Here is a 25209-nt window from a genome sequence, read left to right as displayed (position 1 = left end):
TAAACTGCGTTCCTGAAGCATGTGAAACTACAAGAAAAGGAAGTGGAATCAAATCCAAAGAAAGGAAGAGCATATGTTGCGACTGATCATAGAGACTTCAGCTAATAAACATTTAAGTAAATGAGTGCGCCAAAAAGAAAAAAAACAAAAAACAAATCACATTCATCTCAATGTTTTTCCACAATTAGGATGGAAAAACTTTAAAATGTAACATTTTTTCTCATTCTGGAAAAAAAAAAACCAAACCGCAAAGAAATTAGCACTCTAATTAGCTAACATTTGATCCTAGGTTCTTTCTCCTGACTTTAAAGGACAGAATGCTGTTATCAAGCAACTTCTGATGCACTGAGGGAAAGCTCTAGTTAATATGCACATAAACACAAACACACATGAGGGTAAGGTTTAGTAGCAGATGTTAAACAAGGAGTATCCATAAAAATACATGTAAAATAAGGAAGCTCTCAAAACAACTACCTTCATACACACTGTCCTGCTTGCCAATTAGATCTGGAGCTTGTCCCTTGTACCTGTACCAAACATGAAGAACATTGTGTTTTTATATAAAAGTTAGTACCCAACTGCAAATTAAGTCATTAGAATATTGTAAGAGTTCATTAATAAAGCAGCAAGAAGTAAAAAGTGTCTTGTGTTATGGGACAAATGCAGTAAAAACTGTTGTACATACATACATGCTTAAAGATCAATGGCTGCTTCACACACACACACACACACACACACACAATCCAAAAAAAGAACAAAAACTAGGGACATTTCTGGTCACCTCCAATAACTCTTTTAAATCAGACTCTGTCCTAGGAAGTATCAAAAATTTAAAAGTTACAGAAGTAGAGGTTAAGTATACAAAGTACATGTGTCCTTTTTTTTCCATAGAAGCAGTACATTTTTACATCAAGAAAAATATCTTAGTTAAGATGCCAGAAATACGTTGAAAAAGGTCAACTTGAAGTCTTGACCCTATACTTCAGAGGATTATGATGAAGATCCTGATCACAACCTGCCAAGATGCTAATGGCTGACACAGTCAAACTGCCAGGAAGGGCCTGCTGCTATGCCACTACGCCCGCGGTATCAGGAGACTAAAAACAGCTTCCAGATCTGCTGGGAATGGAATTCCTTGACCTCCATAAGTTCTGCCCCCAATTCAGTCAAAACTAATTCTTTACAAAGAAGGGGAAAAACAAACAAAAAACAAAAACAGTTCCCGTGTCTTAACAGAATAAGATGTTCTCATTCAAGAAGGCTGGTATCTAAAACACAATTTCAAGGTACCTTTCAGAATTTGTAGTCTTGGTTTTGGTCTTCAGAGCTAAGTACTTCTCCCTGCAGCTGCCACACAGCAGGTAGTATGGATTTCCACTCCCACATTCACCACCAAACCAGCCATCCACATAGGAGCCATTGCTGCGATAGCCCTGGCGGTTTGCACTGCGCCCGCAACCAGGGTGGTTTCTCTTCATGTGCTGATTGAAGCTGACGACGTTGCATTCACACAGTTCACACACCACTACTTCTTCCCTGTCTTCAGACTCACAAACATGCTGCACAAAATGATTTTATACCAAATTATGGTCAATTTAGCATTAGAGGTAGATTATTTATGATATTAAACTAGCTATTTTTTAATATCCTATAGTTCAAGAATCATTAATGCTACATAATTTTTTTCAAATAAGAATTCAGACCACATAATCTGTAGGTATTCGTTCCTCTTTTTTATTTGCTTAAACTATAACATTAAGATTACCCTACTGGGGGCTGGAGAGATGGCTCAGCGGTTAAGAACATTGCCTGCTCTTCCAAAGGTCTTGAATTCAATTCCCAGCAACCACATGGTGGCCCACAACCATCTGAATTGAGGTCTGGTACCCTCTTCTGGCTAACTGTATAAAAAATAAATAAATAAATATTTTTTTAAAAAAAAGATTACCCTACTGAAAATAAGAATTCAATAATTTAAATCTGCCTCAAGCCATTAAAAAAAAAAAACTCTCTAGTGAAAACACTTTCACCTGGCCACAAAATAAGACCCACTTTCTGAATCAGTAAGATATTCTACTGTGATTCATTTATGTTATTAATCTAATCAAGCAGATAAAAGATCACATCGATGAGTTTTTTTAGCCTCCCTACTATAAAAATGTATTGCTAAATAATGTATACACATAAACCCACATGAACCTTGTCCCTGGATGAAGGGTATTATAAGATGTGGGTAGGCACTGGTTTCCCCAAATAAGGTCTTCCACTGATTAAATAGAATCTATGAAGAAGAGCATGCACTCACGAATGTGAGTAAAGAAACCATGTTAGATAATTCAGCAGTATGTAGTAGAGCCTAATGTCAAGTTTTGAAACTACTCTTCAACATCACAATTGACACATTACCACAATACGGCTCTAGTCATCTAGTCTGGGGAGAGAAGCAATAAAATCACACATAGAAAGCAATGAGAGACTTTCTTATCAGTCTGTAGGTATCAAAGCAATGCTCAAGCATTAAATCCCTAAACTTCAGGATGAGATGTAAGGCTTTTTCAACTCTAGACAAGGCCGCTGTTAGTAAGCTGTATGAACAGGAGGGCAGGAAAATAAGTCAGAGCAGCCCCCGCTGCAGTCACACACACCCAGGTAGGCCAATCCAGTACCTCTGGGATCCACATTCCCAGAATATCATTGTCACTGGTCAGGTCTTGTCCAAACATAGCTTCCATTGCTTCATCATCAAGATCAATTTCCAATTCCTCATCTAAATTAAAGTCATACAACGCCCCTGGGTCTTGCTGCAAAGATATTCCTTCTCTCCGACTTTGATTCCTGTGAGCCTGCACAGAGCGGTATAACCCCGCTCAGAACAAAACAAAAAAGGCATTTTATTTGCATGAATAAAATAATATTGACTATTTCGCCAGTTCTTAATTGCCACCCATGTAGGAGAGAACCTACCTGAGCTACTTCTTTGGATTCTAGAGCATATACCTCAAATTACAACTATCACATGCTTCCTCATCTAGAAAATATACTATCTCTCAGGCTACTTACTGGTAAGGTTAAATAAGGTAATACATACAAAAAATGTTTAAACTATTATGTTAAAAATGTCAACCATTATTACTCTTCCAGGTCCATTTTTTAAAATTCAGCTTCTCTTTATTTTATGGTAAATTCATAGCTTATATTTTCTAAACAAGTCTCAAATTCCTTTTTCATGGTTCCCATAAATTATCAAATCATCACTTATGTTTTAATATTTGATAATAAAATTCTTTTTTAACAATGAATAATGTAGTTTCTAGTTTAGAAAATATATTCCCTGTGGCTAGGGATATAGCTTAGTGGTACAGTACTTACACAGCATGTATAAGTCCCTGGGCATGATCCCTAGCACTGTGATGACGATAAAATAATGGAAGAGATACATCTCAGTGGCGGAGTGTTTACCTAGAATGTGTGAGGCTCTCGGCTCAATCACCAGTATCATAAAAACCAGAAAATAAATTCTCATGACCCTCCCCCCCATCCTAGAATTTACGAGTGTATTGAGAGAATTTATTTTTGCTTATCTAGGGCCTAGTGGTGAGGCTCTAAAATCTTTTGTGTGGTACAGTGCCCCTCCCAGAAGCTTCTGACTACTAATGTTAAACATTAAAAATGCACCATCACTTCTCAAATTGTAACTGACTAAAGGCTGAGAGAAGAGCTACAAAATCTTTCAAAATCTACAAGGGGCCACAACAGCCTTCTATATTTGAGTCAACTTAAAGATAACCCTATGAATACATGCTATGACTGTTAGTGAAATAATATAGTGTATAAAATTATATGCAAACAGCTGCTCCACTGAGAAGTAGCAATAATGAGTTCACTTAGCCTTTAGCTTGTATCTCCTTTACTGTTGTTTCCATAACGATTTTTAAATGAGATCTTTCACCAAGAGAGCAATGTAAAAAATAATTACCTGCTCTTGCAAGCAATGTACGAGCTGCCAAGTCAAACTTGTGCCTTCTTGTTACTGTTGAGCGGCTTCTAGCTGGTGGTCCACTTCCAGAAGCTGCGTTCTCTGTATGATCCAGATTATCAGGGCTACAAAAGCAAGTTTGAAGAGAATGCATTGTTTTTAACGCTCTCATGAAAAGAAAGCAAAAATACAAGATTCCTTGTAGTATTACCTTTTCCCCCAAATATCACCGAGAATAAAATAAGTTTGTGTGTGTGTAGGTGCACATGTATGTCTGTGAGAATGAGTGTGGTGCTGTTTCTTTAGGTACTGTCTTTATTTTTTCCCCCTTAAGACAGGGTCTCTAACCGCCCTGGAACTATCTAAGGAAGCTAGATGGCTGACTGGCTAGTGAGTCCTGTGGATCCACTCATCTCTGTCTATCTAAATGATGATGTGGTGTGTGTGTGTGTGTGTATGTGTGTGTTGTGTGTATGTGTGTGTGTGTTGTGTGTGTGTGCTATGTGCGTTTATGTGTGTGATATGGTGTGTGTGTGGTGTGGTGTGTGTGTTTTGTTGTGTGGTGAGGGTGTATGTGTGTGTGTTTGAGACAGGGAATTGCTTTATACTCTGCCTAGTCTGAAAATTAATATCCAGACAAGAATGACCTTGAACTCAGAAATCCACATCATTCTGTTGGGATTAAAGGTATGTACTACCACACCTGCTTGTGTCTGGGACTTTTTTTAAAGGGTTCTGGGAAACAAACTCAGATTCCAAGTACTTTACAAACTGAGTTAACATCCCTTAAACAGGTTTTTATGGATTAAACATTTTAATTAAAATGAAGACATACCACCATAATAGAGTATCATAAAATAGAATACCAACATAATATTTTTGCTTGCTTTGTCATTTTCAATGTCTTTGGTTATAAAACCATCTTATTAGTTTTCTAATACTGACATTATCAAATGAGGAAATGGACATGATTAGCATATAGCATTTTTGGTGGAGAAGAGTTGTTGGGGATTAAACCCAGTGTCTCCTGCATACTAAGCATCTACCACTGAGCTATCCCCTCAGCCTACGACAAAACTTTGAAACATCTTTCATTCCTTATGAAACTCTTTAGTTTCAGGTTTGTCATACACTGCTTCTTGGGCATTAATTTTATCTGAATTTGGATTCTGCCAACAGTAAAATGATGCTTAATTCATGTCTAAAATCAGACAGGATCAGAAATGGATAATGTGGCTTTGCCTATTGTGTGAAGCCTGAAGTATCATCCCAAACCCCACAGCAAAAGAGAAAATAACTTCAAACTAAATGACAAATTATTAAATATTTAACATCTAAAATGAATGAGAAAATGTGCCTAGGGAAAACATACTTCAAATTAAATTAAGAAGATATTCATAGAGCTTATTAGAAAAATTTGCAAGTTATATAAGATAAAAGTCTTGGTAACAACAGAACTTGATGGTTAAATAATAAAAAAAAAAAAATTAAAAAGGCAGTGCTGGGGAGAGGGCTCAGTGATTAAGAGCAGTGGCTGCTCTTCCAAAGGACACAGGTTTGATTCTCAGCACCCACATCCACAGCTCATAGCTGTCTGTAATTCCAGTTCTAGGGGATCTGCTACTCACTCTAGCTTCTGTAGGCAACAGGTATGAATGTGGTACACAAACACATATGCAGGCAAAATATTTATAAACATAAAATAAAGTTTTAAAATAAAAAAGAAAATATAGTCATAAGAAATGTAAAATGAAAGTGATTATAGGAGAAATTTTAGGTTATTTATTCTATCTCATAGGGTACATAGACTTTCTTTCACCGCTAAAAAATATGAACACTAATACTAGATAGCAAAAGCTACAGGATTTGGGAGTATATCTATATATGTCAGTGTTAGAATAATTGCCTACCATATATATAACTTTGGATTTGGTCCCCCGCACTGAAGAAAACTTTAGAATAAATGGAAATACGAATTTAATTAAAATGAGACAGACAAGTCTATTTATATAAAATTCATTAATTAAATCAGCTGGTATTTTGGGTTCTTGACAGTGTTAAGAACTAAACTCAGGACCCTGTGCATTCTATGAAAGCACTCTAGCACTGAAGTACTTTTCAGCCAATTAAAATCAATGTCTAATATTTAAAAAAATTCACTAGATTATAACTAAAATGCCAATCTTTTCATATTCTTACTAAATTTATATAGCAGTAGAAGCAATTATGAAGGGAAGGAAATGAGGCTTTAGAGAAACTACTTATGACACAGAAGACTTAGGTAAACCAGGACTTTACCTTTCACTAAAACCTTCCTCCATCTCAGCAGCATCAGCTGATGGGATGTCTCCTGGTGACTGCAAATAACAGGGATCATTGGACTTCCCACCACTTCCCATAACTGCTGTTCCATGTCTGGGGTCTGCTGTGCTGCTTGGCTGGGGCTCCTCTTCATCCTCATGCCCAGGGTGCTCAATCATCCACATAGCAAGAACAGTGATATTCTGGGCATCAGCCTCTCCTCGAGCACCTGTACAGGGAGAAGCAGTGTGGGATACTGAACATGGATAAAGTAAACAATGACTTATGTTATTAGTTTAAGAGTGCTTGTTCTAATGATTTTATAAAAGATCTGCTATTTAGAATCTTAGAAAGATAAGAAGAGGGGCTAGAAAAATGATTCAGCATGTAAGAGTGCTTGCTGCTCTTCCAGAGGATGCAAGTTTCATTCCCAAGACCCATGTCAGGCATCTCGCAACCGACTATAACCTCAGGTCCAGGGGATCCAATGCCCTTTTCTGGCCTTGGTAGGTACCTGCTTTCTCTCTCTCTCTCTCTCTCTCTCTCTCTCTCTCTCTCTCTCTCTCTCTCTCCCACACACACAAATATCTTTTTAAAAAATCTTAAGATGATTTTTTAAAAAATGCTTCCTTCAATAACATTTAAGACTGGTCATATCTACAGATATTGAACTATAAAACATATCCTACCTGTAGCTTCCATGGCTTTGGCAATCTGTCGAAGAGAGAAGCCCATTTCCAGCAAGGGGACTGCAATTGCTGGGGGAGGAGGAGAGGTTGAAAGTCTACTGCTTGGGTCTGACAAGGCTGAAGCAAAAGAAAGAGAAAAATGTGCTTGACTACTACACACCATACACCCAGTGTATATTTACATAGTAACCATGGGACTTCAATTTCCTAGAATTACTCAAATTCAACACATATTTACTAATAGAGTAAGATAAATAAAACTGGGTATCAAATTACATGCCAGCAACTCTAGCATTCAAGGGACTGAAGCAGAAGGATCATGATTTTGAGGCAAGTCCAATAGAGAATTTTTTTTTTAATTGATTGTTTGCTTTCTGTTTAAAAACACAAATACAGCTAAATTTTTCATAGCAATATAGAACTGTTGTACAGATAAGTAAATATGCTAGTAATAAAAATTAAAATATACAAAATTTGCAAGCAGTGCACAAAGAAATCTTTTTCTCCTGAACTAAATGTAGAATTAACGGCACACCAGAAGTTCTATGTTCTCTGAATGTTAATAGGTAACTCCTACAAGTATGGACAGAGTTTGGATATGAAGATGTCATCATCTGATCCAGCTCCCACTCTCTAATATAATGATAATGTTCTTTATAGCAATGAATCTAGGATCATCTGTGCATTTCATCTGGTTGTCAAGATCCTTCAGTCTCTTTAGCTTTCCTCTGCTAGTACTGGAGATCAAACTTAGGGCCTTAGAACATTCCAGGCAAGTACTCTCCCACTCTATTTATTTTTATTTTTATTCTGAGACGAAGCCTCATTAAGTTGTTCAGACTGATTTTGAACTTGAGATCCTTCCACCTCAGCTTCCTTAGTTGCTGGTAAACAACTGTAATTCATGAAAAATAATGGCCTAGTTATTTTGTATAAAGCCCCTCAATTTGGATTTCTCTGATGCTTCCTTGTGGTACATTATAATTGCGTAGGTTATGAATGAAGTTATGATTAGAAGGACATCTATAGCACTGAACATTGGCTTATAAGGAAAGAAGGGCATATGTGGTTGATATGGATGTTACTTCTCTCCAAATGGCCATAATTCAATCTACAATTCAAAATATAGTTTGAAACTCAGTTTGAAAGTGAAATCTTTCACTAAATCACTTTTTATAATCAATTAAAAAAAAACTCACAATGATGATATAACAAAGTCACAAAGAGGTTTGGGTACTGCAGTACATGACAGCAGATTTACCTGTGCGGTTAGCTGGCCTTGTAGACTGGGAATCAGGAGAAGTTAAACTTTGCCTCCTTCCTACTTCATCAGAAGGAGAGGTTGGTAGTGATGATATTGGAGGAGTCTGTGCACGACGTGTAGGAAGTACAGTGGTGGTTGGATAACTAGAGAACATTTGCCTTTAAGAAAATAACAATGATTAGCAAAAAAAAAAACAAAAAAAACTCAACTGGGACTGGTAAGAAACAGGCATGTCATAAATCTTCTTACAGAAGAAATTAGAACCTGGAAGACAGCACAAGTTAGCTATAATTTAATACAGGGTGATGAAAGAAAGATTCTTCAGTATTAAAAGTAATTATGTCATAGGGTACTCTTAACTATGAAAGTAATATTATATTCCTAGAAAAAGAGCAGCAACATACTGGGGAGTAATATAGCAATTATAAAAGAAATGAACAATCCTTGCCTTTATGAAGTTTTTCTTGTATAATATCAAGGTGACAAGGGTATTTTGGTATGAGTATAGTAGTCAAGAAACTAAAGAAGAATTTTAAGGACTGGGAACTTAGCTAGACTAGAGATGTGGCTCAGATGATAGAGTATTTGCCTAGCATGCACAAAACCCTGGGTTCAATCTCCAGCCCTGTATAAAACTTGGTGTGGTGGCACATATTATAATCCCAGCAACTGGGAGGTAGAGATAGGAGTTCAAGGTCATCCTTGGCCTTTTACAAAGTTCAAGAGTAGCCCAGGATACATAAGACCCCATAACAAAATCAAAAATAGGAGAACTGATGTTTACCTCAAATATAAATCTACTAGCTAAAAAATTAACATATTGATCTCAAGTATTAACTTACAGAAAGAATAAGTATCCAGTTACCCAGTGCAATTGAAAAATAGTGGCTATGCACGATATGCCAGAGGGAGCTAACATGTCTGACGCTAAGGTGGGATAAACAGTATATGAATGACAGGCACGGGAAGGATAGGCACTCCCTCTCACACTGAGAAGGTGGACACTAACCAAAGAGTCAAGTCCAGATCTGTCCCCCAAAGTAGGAGCATTTTCTTTTCTGTGGTGCTGCAGATTGAACATAGAACCACTTGCATACACTAGGCAAGTGCTCTACCACCAAGTTTTAGTCTCCGCAATCAAAGCACTATCTAGCTTCAGAAGAGCCCTGTTTATCCAATCAACCATGGTATACAGAGGGAGCAGTAGCTCACTGAGTCTTATGGAGGTAACTGTAGTTCCAATCAATTCCAAGCCAGTAATAGAGAAACAAAGACTAAGAAGAAAGGAAAATTCTAGGAGTGTACCTTTGAGTTCAATTTCTACTACTAAAGAAATAGAGGAAGTTATCTGGTGGGCACCTATGGCAACAAAGGGCATGATTCTACCCTTTGATCCTATGCCTATTCTAGTCAGAGCCTCAAAGGAGACAAGCGGTCACAGATTCTCTGTGAACACTTTTAAATTCTGAAATTGCCGGAAGAATTAAAAACCTATCAGCAGCTCCTAGAACTGTGACTCAAATGAAAGAGCTAATAAACAAGTGTGCATCAGTGCTCCTCTGCACAAATATACTGTGGCAATTTTCAAAATAGTGTGTATACATACACACACACACACACATACACACACACTCAGAAAATGTAACAAATGCAAACTATGGGCTCTACATACCTACTAAATCTGGTTTCCTAGGGCATGTAATCCCAGAACTTTCAAATAGCTCCTAGGTGGGAAAACTGTGCACACCAAAACTTGAGAATCACTAATGGTAGAGTATTCCCTGTCTAGTTCAGTGAGAATAAAGACAATCTATCCAAGAGGAATAGCAGAGGGAAAGGCTAGTTTGCTTTCCTTACTTCACTTAAGCCAATCTCTCCATGAAGGTCTCTAAAGTCTCACCAGTATGTATAGGAGCTGCAAACTAAGCAAAAAGGAATTTAAGTAAGTAAGCATTATATAGAATTCACCCTTATTACATAGAGATGGATGAAGAAGCACCTTAAAACATGTTCTTTTCATTTGAAAAGAGTAAAAATGGAGTATAGAGCTACTGAGATGACTCAGAGGGTGAATGAGCTTACCACAATGGCATGATGAGCTAAGTTCAGTCCCTGCAATCTATACAAAGGTGGAGAGAACCAACTCGCCAAGCTGTCTTCTGACCTCCACATGTGTACTGTGGTATGTGGGCTCTCATGCCGCATAAATGGTAAAATAAATGTTTAAAAAAAAAGAAAAAGGAAAAGAAAAAAAGAATTATGTTCAAAAGGGAAAGACCCAAAGAGAAAGAATTATTTCATGTAGATGATTTCTTTTTCTTTGTACTCTACAACTCAAAATTCAAGTATTGGCTGGAGATATAGCTCAGCAATAGAATATTTGAGTAACATGTAAGGGTCCTGAGTTTGATTCTCAGTAGCAGTACCAACCCCCTGTCCCCAATACCAACATACCCCCCCAAAACAGGAAGAAACAATTACTTTGCTTCTGAAGAAAAGAAGTCTTTAAAAGCTTAGCCAAGCCAAGTATGGTGGTGCACACTTACACCCCCTATACAGAAATAGGAGTAGACCCTGACCTACCACTAACTGGTTTTGAGAGTTCAGGACAAGTTCTAACTTCAGAGGGGTGTTTCTACTTTCATGAGGATATATTTTCACTATATGATCCCAGGTTCTTTCCAGCTCTGGAATACCTGGATTTAACTTGGCACACTATGTTAAGAGGAACAATGTGCTTTGAGAAGCCTAAGTGTGACAGACATAAAGGCCAACTTCTCTACCTGAGAAGACTAAGTGGCATCACTCCTGGAGACTCGGACGCGGGCACTGTTTCTGTGTCAGTGACAGGAGTGGTGGCAGTTGTGGTGTCCTCGAGGGAGCTGCTCATAAAGGAAGTTGTGCTGGATGCTGATGGGCTGGTGGTAACTGGGGTTTGTGCTTGCTGGGTTTGGTCACTTTCTTCGGCTTGTTGATCAATCTCTGTAAACCAAAGGTTAAGAAAACAGTAAGGATTTGTCTTTCTCAAAAGCAATAGTCAAAAAAACGGAAAACTCTAACTTAAATGTTTCTAGAGGTAGGCTTGGTTATGGTCACCTATAATCCTAGCACTTGGGAGGCTGAAGCAAAAAGATTATCTTGAGTATAAGGGCACGTTAGGCTATATATCAAGCAGCCAAGATTACAAAGTGAAACCTGGCTTCGAAACATCAAAGTTCCTATACATATTTTCTGAAGGAATTTCAAAAAAAGTTCTTAAACACACACACATACACACATTCTTATTTCACTACTATATTCACTATTTTAGGTTCTACAGGCCCTTGCAATTAGTTTGGATTTTAAAGAATTCTCTTTCAAACACATTAAAATTGGGGGATATAGTGACACACTCCTTTAATCCAGGCACTCAGGGAGGCAAGAGGACTGTAAGTTAAAGCTAGCCTAACCTACTTGAAACCAAGCTCTGTGTCAAAAGGGGTAGGGAGATGTCCAAAATTTGAGGATATTTCAATATATCCAAACACTAAAACTATTTGTCTAGCATTTTGATTTTGATACTTACCTCTAGTGTTAGCAAAGGCATATAAATAAGAAGAATAACAACCTTGATGGAAATTTCATGCTATGACTTGAAGGGTGTGTGTGTGTCAAAATTGTATATTTATAGTTTTATTTCTCCAGTAAGGGAACAACAAGTAAAGGAGCAGTTACTACAAAAACAACTAATTCTAGGGATGGAGAGATGACTCAGTGGTTACGGGCACTGGCTACTTTTCCAGACAACCTGAGTTCAATTCCCAGTACTCGCATGGCAGCTCACAACCATCTGTAACTCTAGTTCCAGGGATCCAGTACAGTCTTTTGGTCTCAGCAGGTACTAGGCCCACAAGTGATGCACAGACACACATGTAGGCAAAACACCTATACACTTAAAAAAAAAAGTTAAATTTTTTTTTCCCAAGATAGGGTTTCTCTGTGTAGCTTTGGAGCCTGTCCTGGAACTAGCTCTGTATACCAGGCTGGCCTCGAACTCACCGAGATCCAGCCCCCTATGCCTCCTAAGTGCTGGGATTAAAGGTGCCACCACTGTCTAGCTGTAAAAATTTATTTTAAAAACATAGCTAATTCTTAGGTTTACTACCTGGCCACATGCCTTCATAAACAACTTAAAACATGCCTACTTATATGTACCATGTACTTCTGTCTCAAACTAAGATGGAACAAGAATGATGGCAAAGGAAAGGGAGTAGAAGCAGAAAGAATAAAGACCCAACATTCTTTTTTCTCTTCCCTTTTTTTTTCTTTTACATTTTTTTTTTCTTTCTCTTCTACCTGTCCCTTTAGGTCTTATGTAGCTCAGTCAGGCCTCAAAACTGATTTGTTGCCAAGAACATCCTTGAACTTCTGGTTTTGCCTCTGCTTTCCAAATCCTGGGGTTCCAGTACTGTGTCACCTCTCTCGGTATAGTACAAGCTTCTTGAAGGAAGCATTCAATAAGTATTTTCTCAATGATTCTCATTTTTATGTAAAACTTTGTACTATTTCTCAAAGTGAAGATAAAGATAATCAAAGCCAGGGTCTTTTCACACAATATACTGTTTATGAAATAGCACATCTTAAAAACATCTCTGAGAAGTTTTAAGAATATATTTCAAATCGATCAATAAATAATTGAATACTTTTTGAAGAATGAATTAAATGTCAAGCAAGCAGCCTGACATTGACCCCACAGAGATCTCTCTGCCTCTGTGTTCTGAGTGCTGGGATTAAAGGGGGCACCACCAGACCTGGTAATTTCAGCTTTCCAAAATTTAATAACAATTATCAAATTTTAGTGTTTATATAGATTAAAAATAGAAATTACAGGTATACAATAATTACTAATGTAAAAGTAACAAAACAATGACCATTTATCTTACAAAGGAAAAACAATGTCAAATTCCTTTGGCATATATATGTACACATACACACACATTCACAAATCATTTGTAGGATTATGTTACTTTTAAGTTATGAGTATTTCTTCATCAGGTAACATACCTTGTTTAATTTTGCCCCCAAATTGGTCTTCCACAAGCCCATGGACCACTAGTTTGTAAATCATAGCTTGAGCCCGTTCCAGATCAGCTAACCCCAAGGCTCGCTTTATGGGTGACCGCATGACTGCTCGCTTCACCATGTGCCGCATCAGGAACTGTAGAGCAGCACGCATCTCCACATCCTCGTGAACAACGGGAGAGCTTGCACAGTCTGAGTTGTGACCATTTTCAGCTAGAACTTTTGGAATCAGCAAGAGCTCAGCATATTTACTACAGCCAAGAAGAGCACTAAGTGACTTCATAGCACCGAGGTAGAGATAGGAAAGCTGGACTGCTCTGATTTCTGACTGAGCTATGTCGTGGGTTTTGGATATATGTTCATGATTTTTTCTTTTTCCTTCTGTTACTTGATGTTGGGATTCCACACCTGGCAGTGTTGGTTCTAAAGAAAATGAAGCTATTTCATTTTCTGATTTGGAGCTTGTGGTACCCTGACTTTTGACATCATCAGATATTAACCCTGTTCGCACATCTAAAATAGATTCACTCTCAGGTTTCTGCTCAGTGTCCCCCTTTTCTTCAGACTCATGACGGTGTTTCTTTTCATGTCGCTTGATGCTCTGTTTCCCCACATCTTCATGAATGCCTGTCAGGTATGTTAGGTCCAGCAGCACAGAAGCTGTCAGGCCTCGGAATCGCGCCACATCAAACAGCAGTGGTTCACAGGGTTCCAGGTTATACAATGGAGTATCACTAGGCGACCAAAAAGTTGGGAAGCTTTAATAAAGATCAGAATGACACAGGAAAAAGCAAGTGAGGGAAAGACAGGAGGAAGGTACAGAAAATAACGTAGACAAAACAAGACACATCATGTACATAATACAAAGAATAGTTTACGCAAACTGACATCATTACAGAATGAAAAAATGATATTATGAGGAAATTGAGATGTAATGCTAAATGCAACAACAATGAAATGTACATGTGCTTTCAAATGAGAATATTTATCAATATATAATATAAAGCAGAATAGCAAACTTCCCAGGTCTAACTACCTTAGAGCTCTGGGAGCAAATGGACTCTGTTGTTATCACTCAACCTTGCCATAATAGTACCAAAGCAACCACTGATACATAAAGCAAAAGAATAAGGCTCTGTAACTTTACTTGCAGAATTGGAGATAAGGCAGATGTAGTTTGATATAAGCTAGTTGGAAAATTTACATAATAAATCTAGTTTGTGTTGAGTATGTAGTAGATAGATCTTTGTAACCTCTTCCATAGGAGACTTTCTCATTAAAAATTTTACTTTGTAATCTTCAACTGATACACATATTGTAGTTTAAGCAAGAATATAATCATATATTCAGGATATATGGCATAAAATCCCTGAAGTTTAAGAGTCACATTGATTACAGAAAATACAAGAAAGAGCTTAGCAAGTATCTGAAGTTTTGCTGTAATCACCTACTTCTTGACTGTCTTATCTTCCTAATCTCATTTTCCCTTTGCCACATTTTTCTTTTCTCATGTATTAACTTACATATTTTACTATGCTACAATATATTAATAAGATATTGACTCTTCTCTGAAACAAAGCAAAGAATAAAGGCAAAGGAAAACACTTATGTGATTTTGTAAAGCTGTCACTGCGTTTCTTAGGTTTCTGTGAGATGAAGGATATACAACAAAGTCCATTATAGTCAGACATTACATATAAACTTTACATATATGTGTTTTTTCAACTGAGTCTATCAAGTTTATTTAGTTCCAAAATAGTACTACTTTCACTAAATACTATAAATCACTCTTTAAGATAATGTTCTGTCATATTAATATACAAAAGAATTATATTAGCTAATATAATCAATAATTACATAATATTAATAATAAAACCTTATTTCCAAATGATAAAACTATATACTCAGGTGAAATCCTTTATGAATAGAAATGTTTAACATCAAATATATGAAGTTTATATTTTAAACTACATACATACAAATACACTCAAATGCTCTTAAGCATCTTGCTGTGTCAGATAAATGTAACTCTCATAACTATAAAAATGATGTGCATTGAGAGAATAAAAATACGTATTTTAAAAAGGTAGGGCTGGGGGTAATGGCATACATCTGTACTCCCAGCACTTGGGAGGCTAACATAAGGGGATCATGAGTTTCAGGTCTATTTGGGTTACATAGTGAGTTATAGGCCAGTTTAAGTTACAACATTCAGTCACAAAAAAATGATGGGAGAGTTCATTATAGGACTGGAAGGATGGCTCAGTGGTTAAGAGCATGAGTTCCTTTTACAGGGAATCAGGTTCAGTTCCCAGTACACACATAGTGGCTCACAACTATCTGTAACTCCAGTTCCAGGGATGCAATGTCTTTTTCTGGCCTCTGCAGGCAGTAGACACACAGGTGGTGTACAGACACACATGCAGACAAAATACTCACATGCATAAAAATAAAGTTTTAATTTAAAAAAGGTAGTTCTCACATAGATGTTCCTACCACAGGGCCTCTTGAATATAAAATCTGGTCAATAAGTTATCCAGCTGGAATTTTACTGTCCAAGTATATAATGGACATGATCAAAAGGCAGAAAACAGGCAGGGCAGAACTCAGTGAGAGATCACTTGTCTAGCATGCACAAGACCAAGTGTGATCTCTGGCAAAGATACCTCCCAGCAACAAGTAGGAACCCAAATAAAAAACAAGTTAAGTCTAGTAAACTTATCAGTTCTTCACCAACAAAATTTAAAAATTTATTTTACAGATCATTTTTATTTTAGTAAATAAAAACAATAATATCTAGCAACAAAGAAAATCGTTTTTAAAAGTTAACTAGCAGAGGATCTGCAACACGCTATTACTCACTGTCCATGGGCAACTGCCCATTTCACCATCAAACACCTATCTGCTATAAACAAAACCCAACACATCATACCTGATGGTAATTTCAGCTTCATCCCACTGGACTTTGGCAGATGTGCTGCCTTCTTTGACCACTCCCAGCAGCGTGGCATGGCGCCCAGTTTGCTTGTGAACACATCGACCTCCAACTCTTAGGCCAGCATCAACTCCTCCTATCACTGCTAGCACAGGCCACACCTCTATGCAAAGAGTCCTCAGCTGTGGTTCTGAGAGGTCAGCAAGGCCATGCCTGTTATGTTTACCTTTTTCTTCTTCTTTGTTCTCTTTCTCCTCTCTCATTTCATTTTCCTCTCGGCTCTGAACCGAGCGGCTTTTCTTTAGCTTCTGACCTGACTCTTTAATACAAATCTTAATTTTATGTAGCCTTTCCATCATCTTTTTGTTAATGCAGTAAGTCCAACGGTCTGTTCGGTGAAGGATACGGATAAGCTGAATAGTGGCCTCAGCTAGCACTGCTGCTACTGGACTACAAATAGGGTCTCCTGGAAGTAAATCCCGTGGTGTGCCACGCATTTGCATATCACAAATTTTCACCTACATAAGAGAAGAGAAGGTGGAATGTGTGTGATGTTAATAGGTTTTCTTAACTGTTTGTCAACACAGGTTCTAGCAAATGGAACTGTATGTTGAACTAATATTAGTATGAGTAATATATCAAGTGACTCCACCTCCAACAATGGGTAGGAAAAGTTAGAGATCCGCTGAATTAATTAGCAGTATTAGCCCTTTACAATGCCCTGCCATTTGAACCTCGTGTAGTCCACAAGTTCCAAAGCAGTTACAACCACTCAAAGGATGGACATGAGGAAGGTATATGTGACTGACTTGATTTAGTCCAAAAAAATATCTGAAAGAAATAGTAACTATCATCCTTAAAACTCCAGGATAATACAGTATCTTACATTGTTTCCAGGGCACAAATGTACAATTATAAAACTACATAACTAGGATAGTCCCAGTATGAACATTGCAAGTAGACAAAGAATTGAAGAGAGGAAGCTGATGTGGTGGCACATGTCTGTAGTTTCAGCACCTGGAAGACCTTGAGTCCAAAGTCCTGCTTTGTCCTGGTTGTATACGCGAGCCCTACTAATATTCTTGTAGGCTTGGTGCTTTCCAACTTCTGTAAACCTTGGAGAATCCATACAGCTTTAGGATTCTAACCAAAAATGTATTTATTCTGTCTGATAAACTTCAGAATCTCTGTGAGTTCACAAGTCTAGGCTATATAAAAGACCCTGTCTCCTCTCCCTTACTCCCTAAAGATGTTAAAAGAGGAGTGAGACTTGAATTTAAATCGTAATTGCCTACAATCTTAGCAAGCAATCTAAGTCTTAGCTTCTTCACCTGAAAAAAAAGGACACCAATAATAGTACCCATACCCTAAACTTATTTTAAAAATAAAGTGATATAGTCAAAGCACTTACTAGGTTCACTGTGAATAGTTAACTTAATGTTAACTATTTCCTTTCCTCAAAGAATATAACAAAAACACAACCAGAGCAAAGGATGATATCAGGCACACAGCAGCCTCTACTTTACCTGCAGTTAATTGGCTACTTGTTCAAGAAGTTATCTGTCTTGTGAATGGCTAATCTTAAATTCCTTAAAAGTTTATATACATATATACACACGCACATATAAACATATATATGTATTTATGCATGTATATAAACATACATATACACACATATGGCAATTTTCATGATTAATATCTACTATGTCTAATATTTTCATTATACGAAATTTAACTTTAAAATTTTCTAGTATACAATTCCACTAGAAAATCTTGACCAGAGACCTAAGTTACACCACACCCTCAAGTAAAAGGGTGGGAAATGGAAAAACATCACCACTACCCACAATGAGAAGCTAGTTTCTGCTTGTGGGTTTTTTTTTTTTTTTTGGTTTTTGAGACAGGGCTTCTCTGTAGCTTTGGGCCTGTCCCGGAACTAGCTCCTTGTGAACCGGGTGGCCTCGAACTCCCAAGTGCTGGGATTAAAGGCGTGCACCACCACCACCCAGCTCTGCTTTTGTTTTACATAAAGAAAACAAAAACTGTTTTAGTGAGACCAATTGCATTCTAAGCTGTATGTAACATCTTACAAAGTCTGAGAACTCTCCCACATGAATAAAAGGTCGTTTCCCCACCAGAACTTAACTTGCATTATTCAGCTAATGTTATCTTATTACATTTGAGTATTTCTCCTCATATCCATAACTACCAATGAACCATATTAGTCCTAATACAGTTCCCGTAACTCTCACAGTGCCACTGTTTTCAAGTTGGCTTGCTATACAACTAGAGTGCCTTCATATGGAGTAAAGATAATTCCTAAAATTATCTACCCTTCTAGAAGAAAGACTTCTATGAGCCAGGTACTTGTAATGGTAGAGATACTTTTCTATTTTATGACCACAGTATCATACTAACATAACACTAGTTTAAAATAACTGGTATCCCTTATGCGTAATGCAGGTTGGGATTCTGTTACCTTCTCACCGGGGTTGCTGCTATAGAACATTACACATGGGTACAACTCTGCTGCATCCACATCTTCAAAAGCTAATTTGGGTTCCTAGAGTGTGACAGAGAAGCAAAATAAATAAATAAATAAATAAATAAATAAATAAATAAATAAATAAATCTGAAATTGCTTTTAAAATTGATACTATGTAGTCACATTAAAATTCAAAGGTTATGAGATAGAATAAAAGTTATTAGAGCCATATATCAACTGCCCTTCCACCCAAGGCAATGCCACACAGAATGTAATGCTAAACTATTTGCCTGTTTAAAAAAAACTTACTTGATTTTTACCACCTTGTTGTTAGTTTGACATCAATAAAGAATTTAAAAAATCAGAAAGCATCAAAAACCAAACCAAACCAAACAAAAAAACAAATAATAAGAAGAAAGTAAAACTCTATACACTAAATAACCAGCATCTATAACAAGAGTGGGATTTAAATTTGGGAAAAGAAAGGAACAAAGGAGGGAGGGAGGGAGGGAAGGAAGGATAGATGAAGGGACTTAAGAGTTGTATTTGTAAACAGATTTCAATACCTCTCCATTTTTCCCAAAAGAAATGGTCCTGGCTTCCATGTCTAACACACAGGTAATGAAATCTCCTTGAGTAAAGCTGGACAGCGTCAGAGTCTGTTCTCCATTGTGATAGAGGTTACCACTGTAAGCCCTATAGAGCCACATGTCTGAGGTAGTGCGGTGATTAAAATCATGTACTGGCCAGCGAGAAACTCCAACACACGTGCCCTCATTACCTCTATTCTCCTTCACAATATAAAACTAAAAAAAGAAAAAGAAAAAAACGACGATAATGTTCATTAGTACTGAAAAAAACTGTGTGAGAATTGGAAATATATTTTAAGTAATATTTACACATTTATGGGAACATAATAACTTTCTTTTCAAAGTAAGAAGAAATAACATAAAAATGAAATAATTTCATCAGTTTATAAAAAGGCAAACTTATTCTTCACCATGTAAATATAAAGAATAACCTTTGGTACCTATAATATTTAAAGTAAAAGATTTTAGCTTATAATTTTATTATGATGCTGAGGGAGTATTTGAAAAATAATTGTTGGATAACCAATTGGTGTGCTCCTCCCTGGGAAGACTACTTCTCTTGATCTCAGTATTCCTTAGGTGCCTATAGTTCTTTGTCTAGGGTTGAGGTCTCCAGAGCTTTCCCCCACTTACATAATTTTTTAAAACTAAAAATACAAAACAACAACAATAAAACAACTACTAAGAATTCTCCTTACCTTCCACTGATAGCACCCAGAAGTTACCCCTGTTGACGCCAATCCATATCCTTTTCCTCCACTACCATGGGTTAAAATCTGTCCATTTTCTACAATGCAACACTGAGCTTTCTCTGGATCAAAAGAGACTTCTTGTATGGGGAGATTTTCATCCTCTTCCTCCAGCTCTCCTTGCTTCTACCAGAAAGGAACTGGGTCAGTATTTGGGAACACACAGATCTCTAGTACATTCCTTGGTTTTATTCCACAGATAACATATATCTATCAGTTTTCAGATACTGTGCAAGGCAGTAGGAATACAGTGCCTATAAAGAGCGTATTGTTCATTTATGGTACGCAGAGACTAATCAAGTCAGTTACACAGTGAGACTGGAATTAAGAATAACTCCAAGGGTTTTTTTTTTCCTTTTTAATTTTTTTAAAAGAAAACAAACTATCTTGTTTCATTATACATACTAATCCAAGTTTCCACTCCCTTCCCTCCTCCCATTCCTTCCACAAACCCCCACCCCTCCCCCATCCACTCTTTAGAGAGGGTAAGGCAAATTGCTTTGGGGAAGGGTCAAGGCCCTCCCTACTATATCTAGACTGAACAAGGTATCCATGCAAAGAGAAGCACTGGACTGAGCTGACAAATTCCAGTTGAAGAGTGGGAGCAATGAGAATATGAGAAAAGAGGTTAAACTATAAAGGGAACACGTACACCCACTGAAACCGTCTACCCGAGGTAATGGGAGTTCACCAACACCAGAAGGACTGGGAAGAAACAAGCATAGAACCAAACTATTCCCTCTGAATGTGGTTGACAGTTGCATGGCTGGGGCAGACTGAGGGGCCACTGGCAGTGGCACCAGGATTTATCCCTACTGCTTGAATTCCAAGGTTTTTCTCTTCAGTAATAACTAGAAGCTGAGGAAGGAACAGAATGTGATAGAGCTATTTTTAATATACTAAGTATGAAATGTCTATATGGTTATCATTGGTGAATTAATAGAAGACAGAATTCAAAATTTAGGCATCAATGGCATATAGAGTCAAATTATGCATCTATGAATATGGAAACAAGAAGAGATGTGATGGGTGGGGGGAAACTTAAGATTAGGTTACATAATACCCAACACTTAAATACAGAAAGAAAAACCTAGAAGAATGAAAGGCCATTTTCTAAGGTAGAAGGAAAATTGGGAAAAGTGTGGAATCAGGAAAACTAAGCTAAGGATTATGAGTATGAAGTAGAATCCTATTTAGAAAGTAAATCAGTAAAACCTCATGCTACAAGGATGGGTACACAGAAGAATCAATAAGATATGGTAAAATAGCAAACAGTGGGCCCTCTATATTCCAGATTCTACATCACAGATTCAACCAACCACAGATCAAAAATACATTTTTTAAGAACCAACTGCATCTGTACTGAACACATTTAGACTCTTCTCATCACATAGATATGAGATCACAGCTCTTTACAAGCTTATACTGCATTATGTACTAGAGAACCTAGAAATGACTTAAAGCTTATGGGAGAATTATGTTAAGTCATATATAAATGCCATACTACTTTATATATGAAACTTAAGCATTAACTGATCTGGGTAAGCTTGGATGGTCTTAGTTCCCTATAGATAGTGGAAAGCAACTATAAGTATAATGTTAATACTTCATAGAGTTTGGCATCTTGGTGGGTGATAAGCACTCTGAAGAGAAAATGAGAAGTAGCTGACATGTGTGGTTTACTCCTTTGAGAATCTTAGCAGTGAAGACAGAAAAGATGATCAAGAAACCATCGTGGAAAAATATGACTTGAGAGTAAGGATAAGAAAAGGCATGACTGGAAGAATGAGATGAGAAGTAGTCAACACACAAAGAGGATGTGGAGCAAATTCTATAACAAGAACCCTCAAGGTAGGACTTTTATACCCAGAGACACAGATGGGCACTAGGGTACCTACTTATGAGACTTAAAAACATTTTCAGGGGGAAGAATAGATTACCTGTAGTTTGATTTCTTGTTCTTTTTCCTTTATTTGAATAGCATGTTTGGCCTGAGCAATGGGAGTCTCCCACATACAATCCGACAGAAGGGAAAATAAACGTTCAACAACCTAATATAATGAAGGGAAAGGAAGATAAAATTTATAAACTGTAATATTCAATGGCACATGAAGATTGATTATACTAACATCCAACAGCTACTTCTGATGGTTCTTTGTAGAATATTCCTAGTTTTAAAAGATCATCAGCTCACTACAAAATGGCTTGTTTTTACTTGTTTCTCCTTTCTAGATGCAGACATCTGTTTTGGTTTTACTGTCTCAAACATTTCTCTCTCCAGAGGCCCAACCTACTAAGAAATTCTTGCCGCGGACCGTCCCTCTCGGAGACCACCACCCACGGGAGACCAGGGTGAAGGATAGGATAGTCAGGATACGATGCAAGGGAAATGACAGACAGACACACTGTGTAGTGAAAATCTGCTGCAACTTTACTTCTGTAAAGCTTCAGTTTTTGTACAAAACAGATCAAAGAACTTGGCAGGTGCATTACATCACCCCACTCAGGGTTCCAGACATAAATCAAGATTAAGCATAACCAAAATAGAGCTTCTTCTACGTGCTCCTTTCTACGTGTTCCCCCTTCCGTGCTCAAGATGTTGGCAAGGACTTTTAGTTTTGTTTTGTCTTTTAGAATTCTGTCTCACACCATTATTTACTTTCTACCGTGGGAGACTAGTTCTCAGGGTCCTGTGTTTAGCTTTCCATCTATATAGTTTTTATTCTTTGCTCCATATCCCCTAATAGTTTTCTCATTTTCTCATGATAGTTCCTATACCAATATATTAAAACTAGTCTCATGTTATCAATAATTTCCTTTCTTTCCTTCTTACTATAAGGACTCCAGGGCTTCTGAGATCTAGCTAATCTTTCCATAAAGGGGAATTTTCTCTAACTCTCCTTTTCTCTCTAAATCTGATTCACTATGATGATTCCCTCATAACATATCAACTTTAGCCGCTTCTGTTTCATAAATAATAAAGTTTCCCAGGCTCATGTGGCATGGGGCATACTTCAGTTCCTTAAGGACTGCTTTATTGAACAGTGGAGCCAAGCCAAGGACGTACTTTGATCTCTTGGTAAGCGGTCAGCTGCAAACAGGAAAATTAAGAAATACAGAGAAAGATCAGGCAAGGTGTCAGGAGTGCTCGCTCTCAAGGCCATCTCCAGATACGAGATTTGCCTAGGGCATCAGGTCCTCTCTGGCAATCAGCAATTCTAAACTATCTTTTCCTTTTGACGTTACATGTATTTTCTACTCCTCTATTTCTTACATCCCACAATTTATTTTCTCCTCTTCCATAAGAACAAAGGCTTTAAGAAAAAAGCAATCTTAGAAGTAATCTAAGATTACTGAAGATACTGAAGATAAGAATCTACTGAAGATAAGACACATTTACAACTAAAGAGATTGTAGTAACTCTTAGTTTTGGGTGAATCACACTACAGATGTGAAAACCATTTTCTACCAATTAAAAAAAAATACAAACCTGGGCCATTTGGTCATCTTCTACACCTGATTCACAAGCTGGTAGCACGGCCTCAAGGACATGAAGTGCAAGGAGCCTTGTTCTTAAGTTGCCAACCAGAGGAATGCCTGGGGGATGTGGTGGAGGTGTGGTGAGCAAACCAGTCTTGTTGTTATCAATATGACTGACAGATATAGTTAAAATAAACTTCATGTAAAAATTTTTACTTAAGGCTACAAAGCAGTTCATAAATGAAACAGACCTACATTTAAACCTACTGTCATATTAATTCTGGACCTACTCTATGCCTGTTAGTATATATACATACATCATGTACATGTTCCAGTTTATGTCTTCATTGGACAAGCACTGCAACCACATGTGTCAGAGGTAGAGTATGTACTTAGTATACTGCCAGTAGCCATGCCAGATGAGCATCAGGTGGCTATTGAAGTTCAAGGTGTCAGCCCACCAGGAGAAACCCTGATAGGTCAATCTCAGATAGGCAAAGCCAGAGACCACAGATCCCAGAATGGTTTTTGCTTCTGCTGTGCCTTTACATGTTTGCTGCTACTATCGTTCCCTAATATCTGGCATGGTGTGAATGGATATGGGGAGACCCCCACGGCCTATAATGCATTGTGCTTATCTCATGGAAACATCCCGTTCTATTGTGCATTTTCACCTGTGGATTGTCATTGAAGGTGATTCCTCACTAAGCTGTACTATCTTATTGATAATAATAATGTCAGCTTATACAGAATTTTGATGAATAAAAATAAATACAAGGAAATGTTACACAGCCAGGGCCTGTGAGTTTGACATAAGGAGTTGCACAGATCATAGCTCAAATTAATGATTAAGCCAGGCTGGCTCAAATTCTTTTAATCTTAATGCTGAAAGACGCAGACACTGGCTTCGCTGTGTATCATTAGCTGAAACAAAGTTTTAAAACAACTTCAAGTTAGATCAGATGTTTTGATAATAGCTTTGAGACGAAAAACCCTAGAAAACAATCTAAAGTTCACAAGGACACAGCTGAGGTTAAAAATACAAAGCAACCCAATTGTTACTAGCTGACGTACTTTCCTTGCTAGGGTTGGGTGATAATCAAAGGTGATGATTAATTCCTTATACCCATTTCTTCCCTCAATCTCCCGATATAAAAAACTATTGAGTATGTACTTCAAAGATTTAAAGTAGAGTTGACTGATTCTTTTTCATATATAAAAGTATAAGTTTGTGATTCATTTAAGATTCCTTGCAAAATTACCTTTCAAGGTAAGCAATAAAATAATTGGACCTTTCTTTGTTACTGCAAAATGCAGCCTGCCAGTGAAAGACTTGACAAGAATACCCTTACTTGTCCACATGGTTAATCTATAAAAGTTGCTTGGGTATGAACGAATGTATGTGGGTTCTTAGGACAATTTGTTTTTCACTGATAATATGTAAAATGTTTAATCAAGTAAGGGAGATGGAAAACATGCTGTTTTTACTGTTTGTTTTGTATTCATTGCAATCATTCACTTGAAAAACAGAATGTAACTACATTGTAATTTTCATATTGCCTGAAAAACTTTGTTGGGGTATATAAGCTATAGAAAAAAAAGTATACAGTAGAAGGAACATGGAAAGAAGAAGAGAAGAATATAGAATAAAGAAGGAAACCATCAAGAGAGTACATGTC

At 37.3% G+C, this 25209-nt stretch overlaps 1 protein-coding gene across 7 annotated transcripts in view; it reads right to left on the bottom strand.

Moving 5' to 3' along the window:
* Herc1 (HECT and RLD domain containing E3 ubiquitin protein ligase family member 1) overlaps nt 1–25209 on the bottom strand; it is a 162867-nt gene that overhangs the window by 45672 nt on the left and 91986 nt on the right. For 4 of the 7 annotated variants that reach the window (XM_050126066.1, XM_050126103.1, XM_050126079.1 and 1 more), the window contains exons 32-46: nt 23541–23647; nt 21991–22101; nt 20000–20176; nt 19278–19517; nt 18706–18789; nt 16224–16744; nt 13274–14049; nt 11014–11212; nt 8228–8388; nt 6967–7083; nt 6275–6506; nt 3977–4101; nt 2646–2866; nt 1291–1559; nt 475–527 (exon numbers count right to left, since the gene is read on the bottom strand). In XM_050126066.1, coding sequence (XP_049982023.1) covers nt 475–527; nt 1291–1559; nt 2646–2866; nt 3977–4101; nt 6275–6506; nt 6967–7083; nt 8228–8388; nt 11014–11212; nt 13274–14049; nt 16224–16744; nt 18706–18789; nt 19278–19517; nt 20000–20176; nt 21991–22101; nt 23541–23647 — 3393 coding nt within the window. The remainder of the gene's footprint in view (nt 1–474; nt 528–1290; nt 1560–2645; nt 2867–3976; nt 4102–6274; nt 6507–6966; nt 7084–8227; nt 8389–11013; nt 11213–13273; nt 14050–16223; nt 16745–18705; nt 18790–19277; nt 19518–19999; nt 20177–21990; nt 22102–23540; nt 23648–25209) is intronic. The other 3 variants (XM_050126085.1, XM_050126094.1, XM_050126078.1) reach the window with 3 other exon arrangements.

This window comes from Alexandromys fortis, unplaced genomic scaffold (assembly GCF_014885135.2).
Source record: "Alexandromys fortis isolate MF-2015 unplaced genomic scaffold, M_Fortis_MF-2015_v1.1 scaffold_22, whole genome shotgun sequence".
NCBI lineage: Eukaryota > Metazoa > Chordata > Mammalia > Rodentia > Cricetidae > Alexandromys > Alexandromys fortis.
Note: the sequence above shows the minus strand (reverse complement) of the source record. Positions and strands in the feature narration are given on the sequence as shown.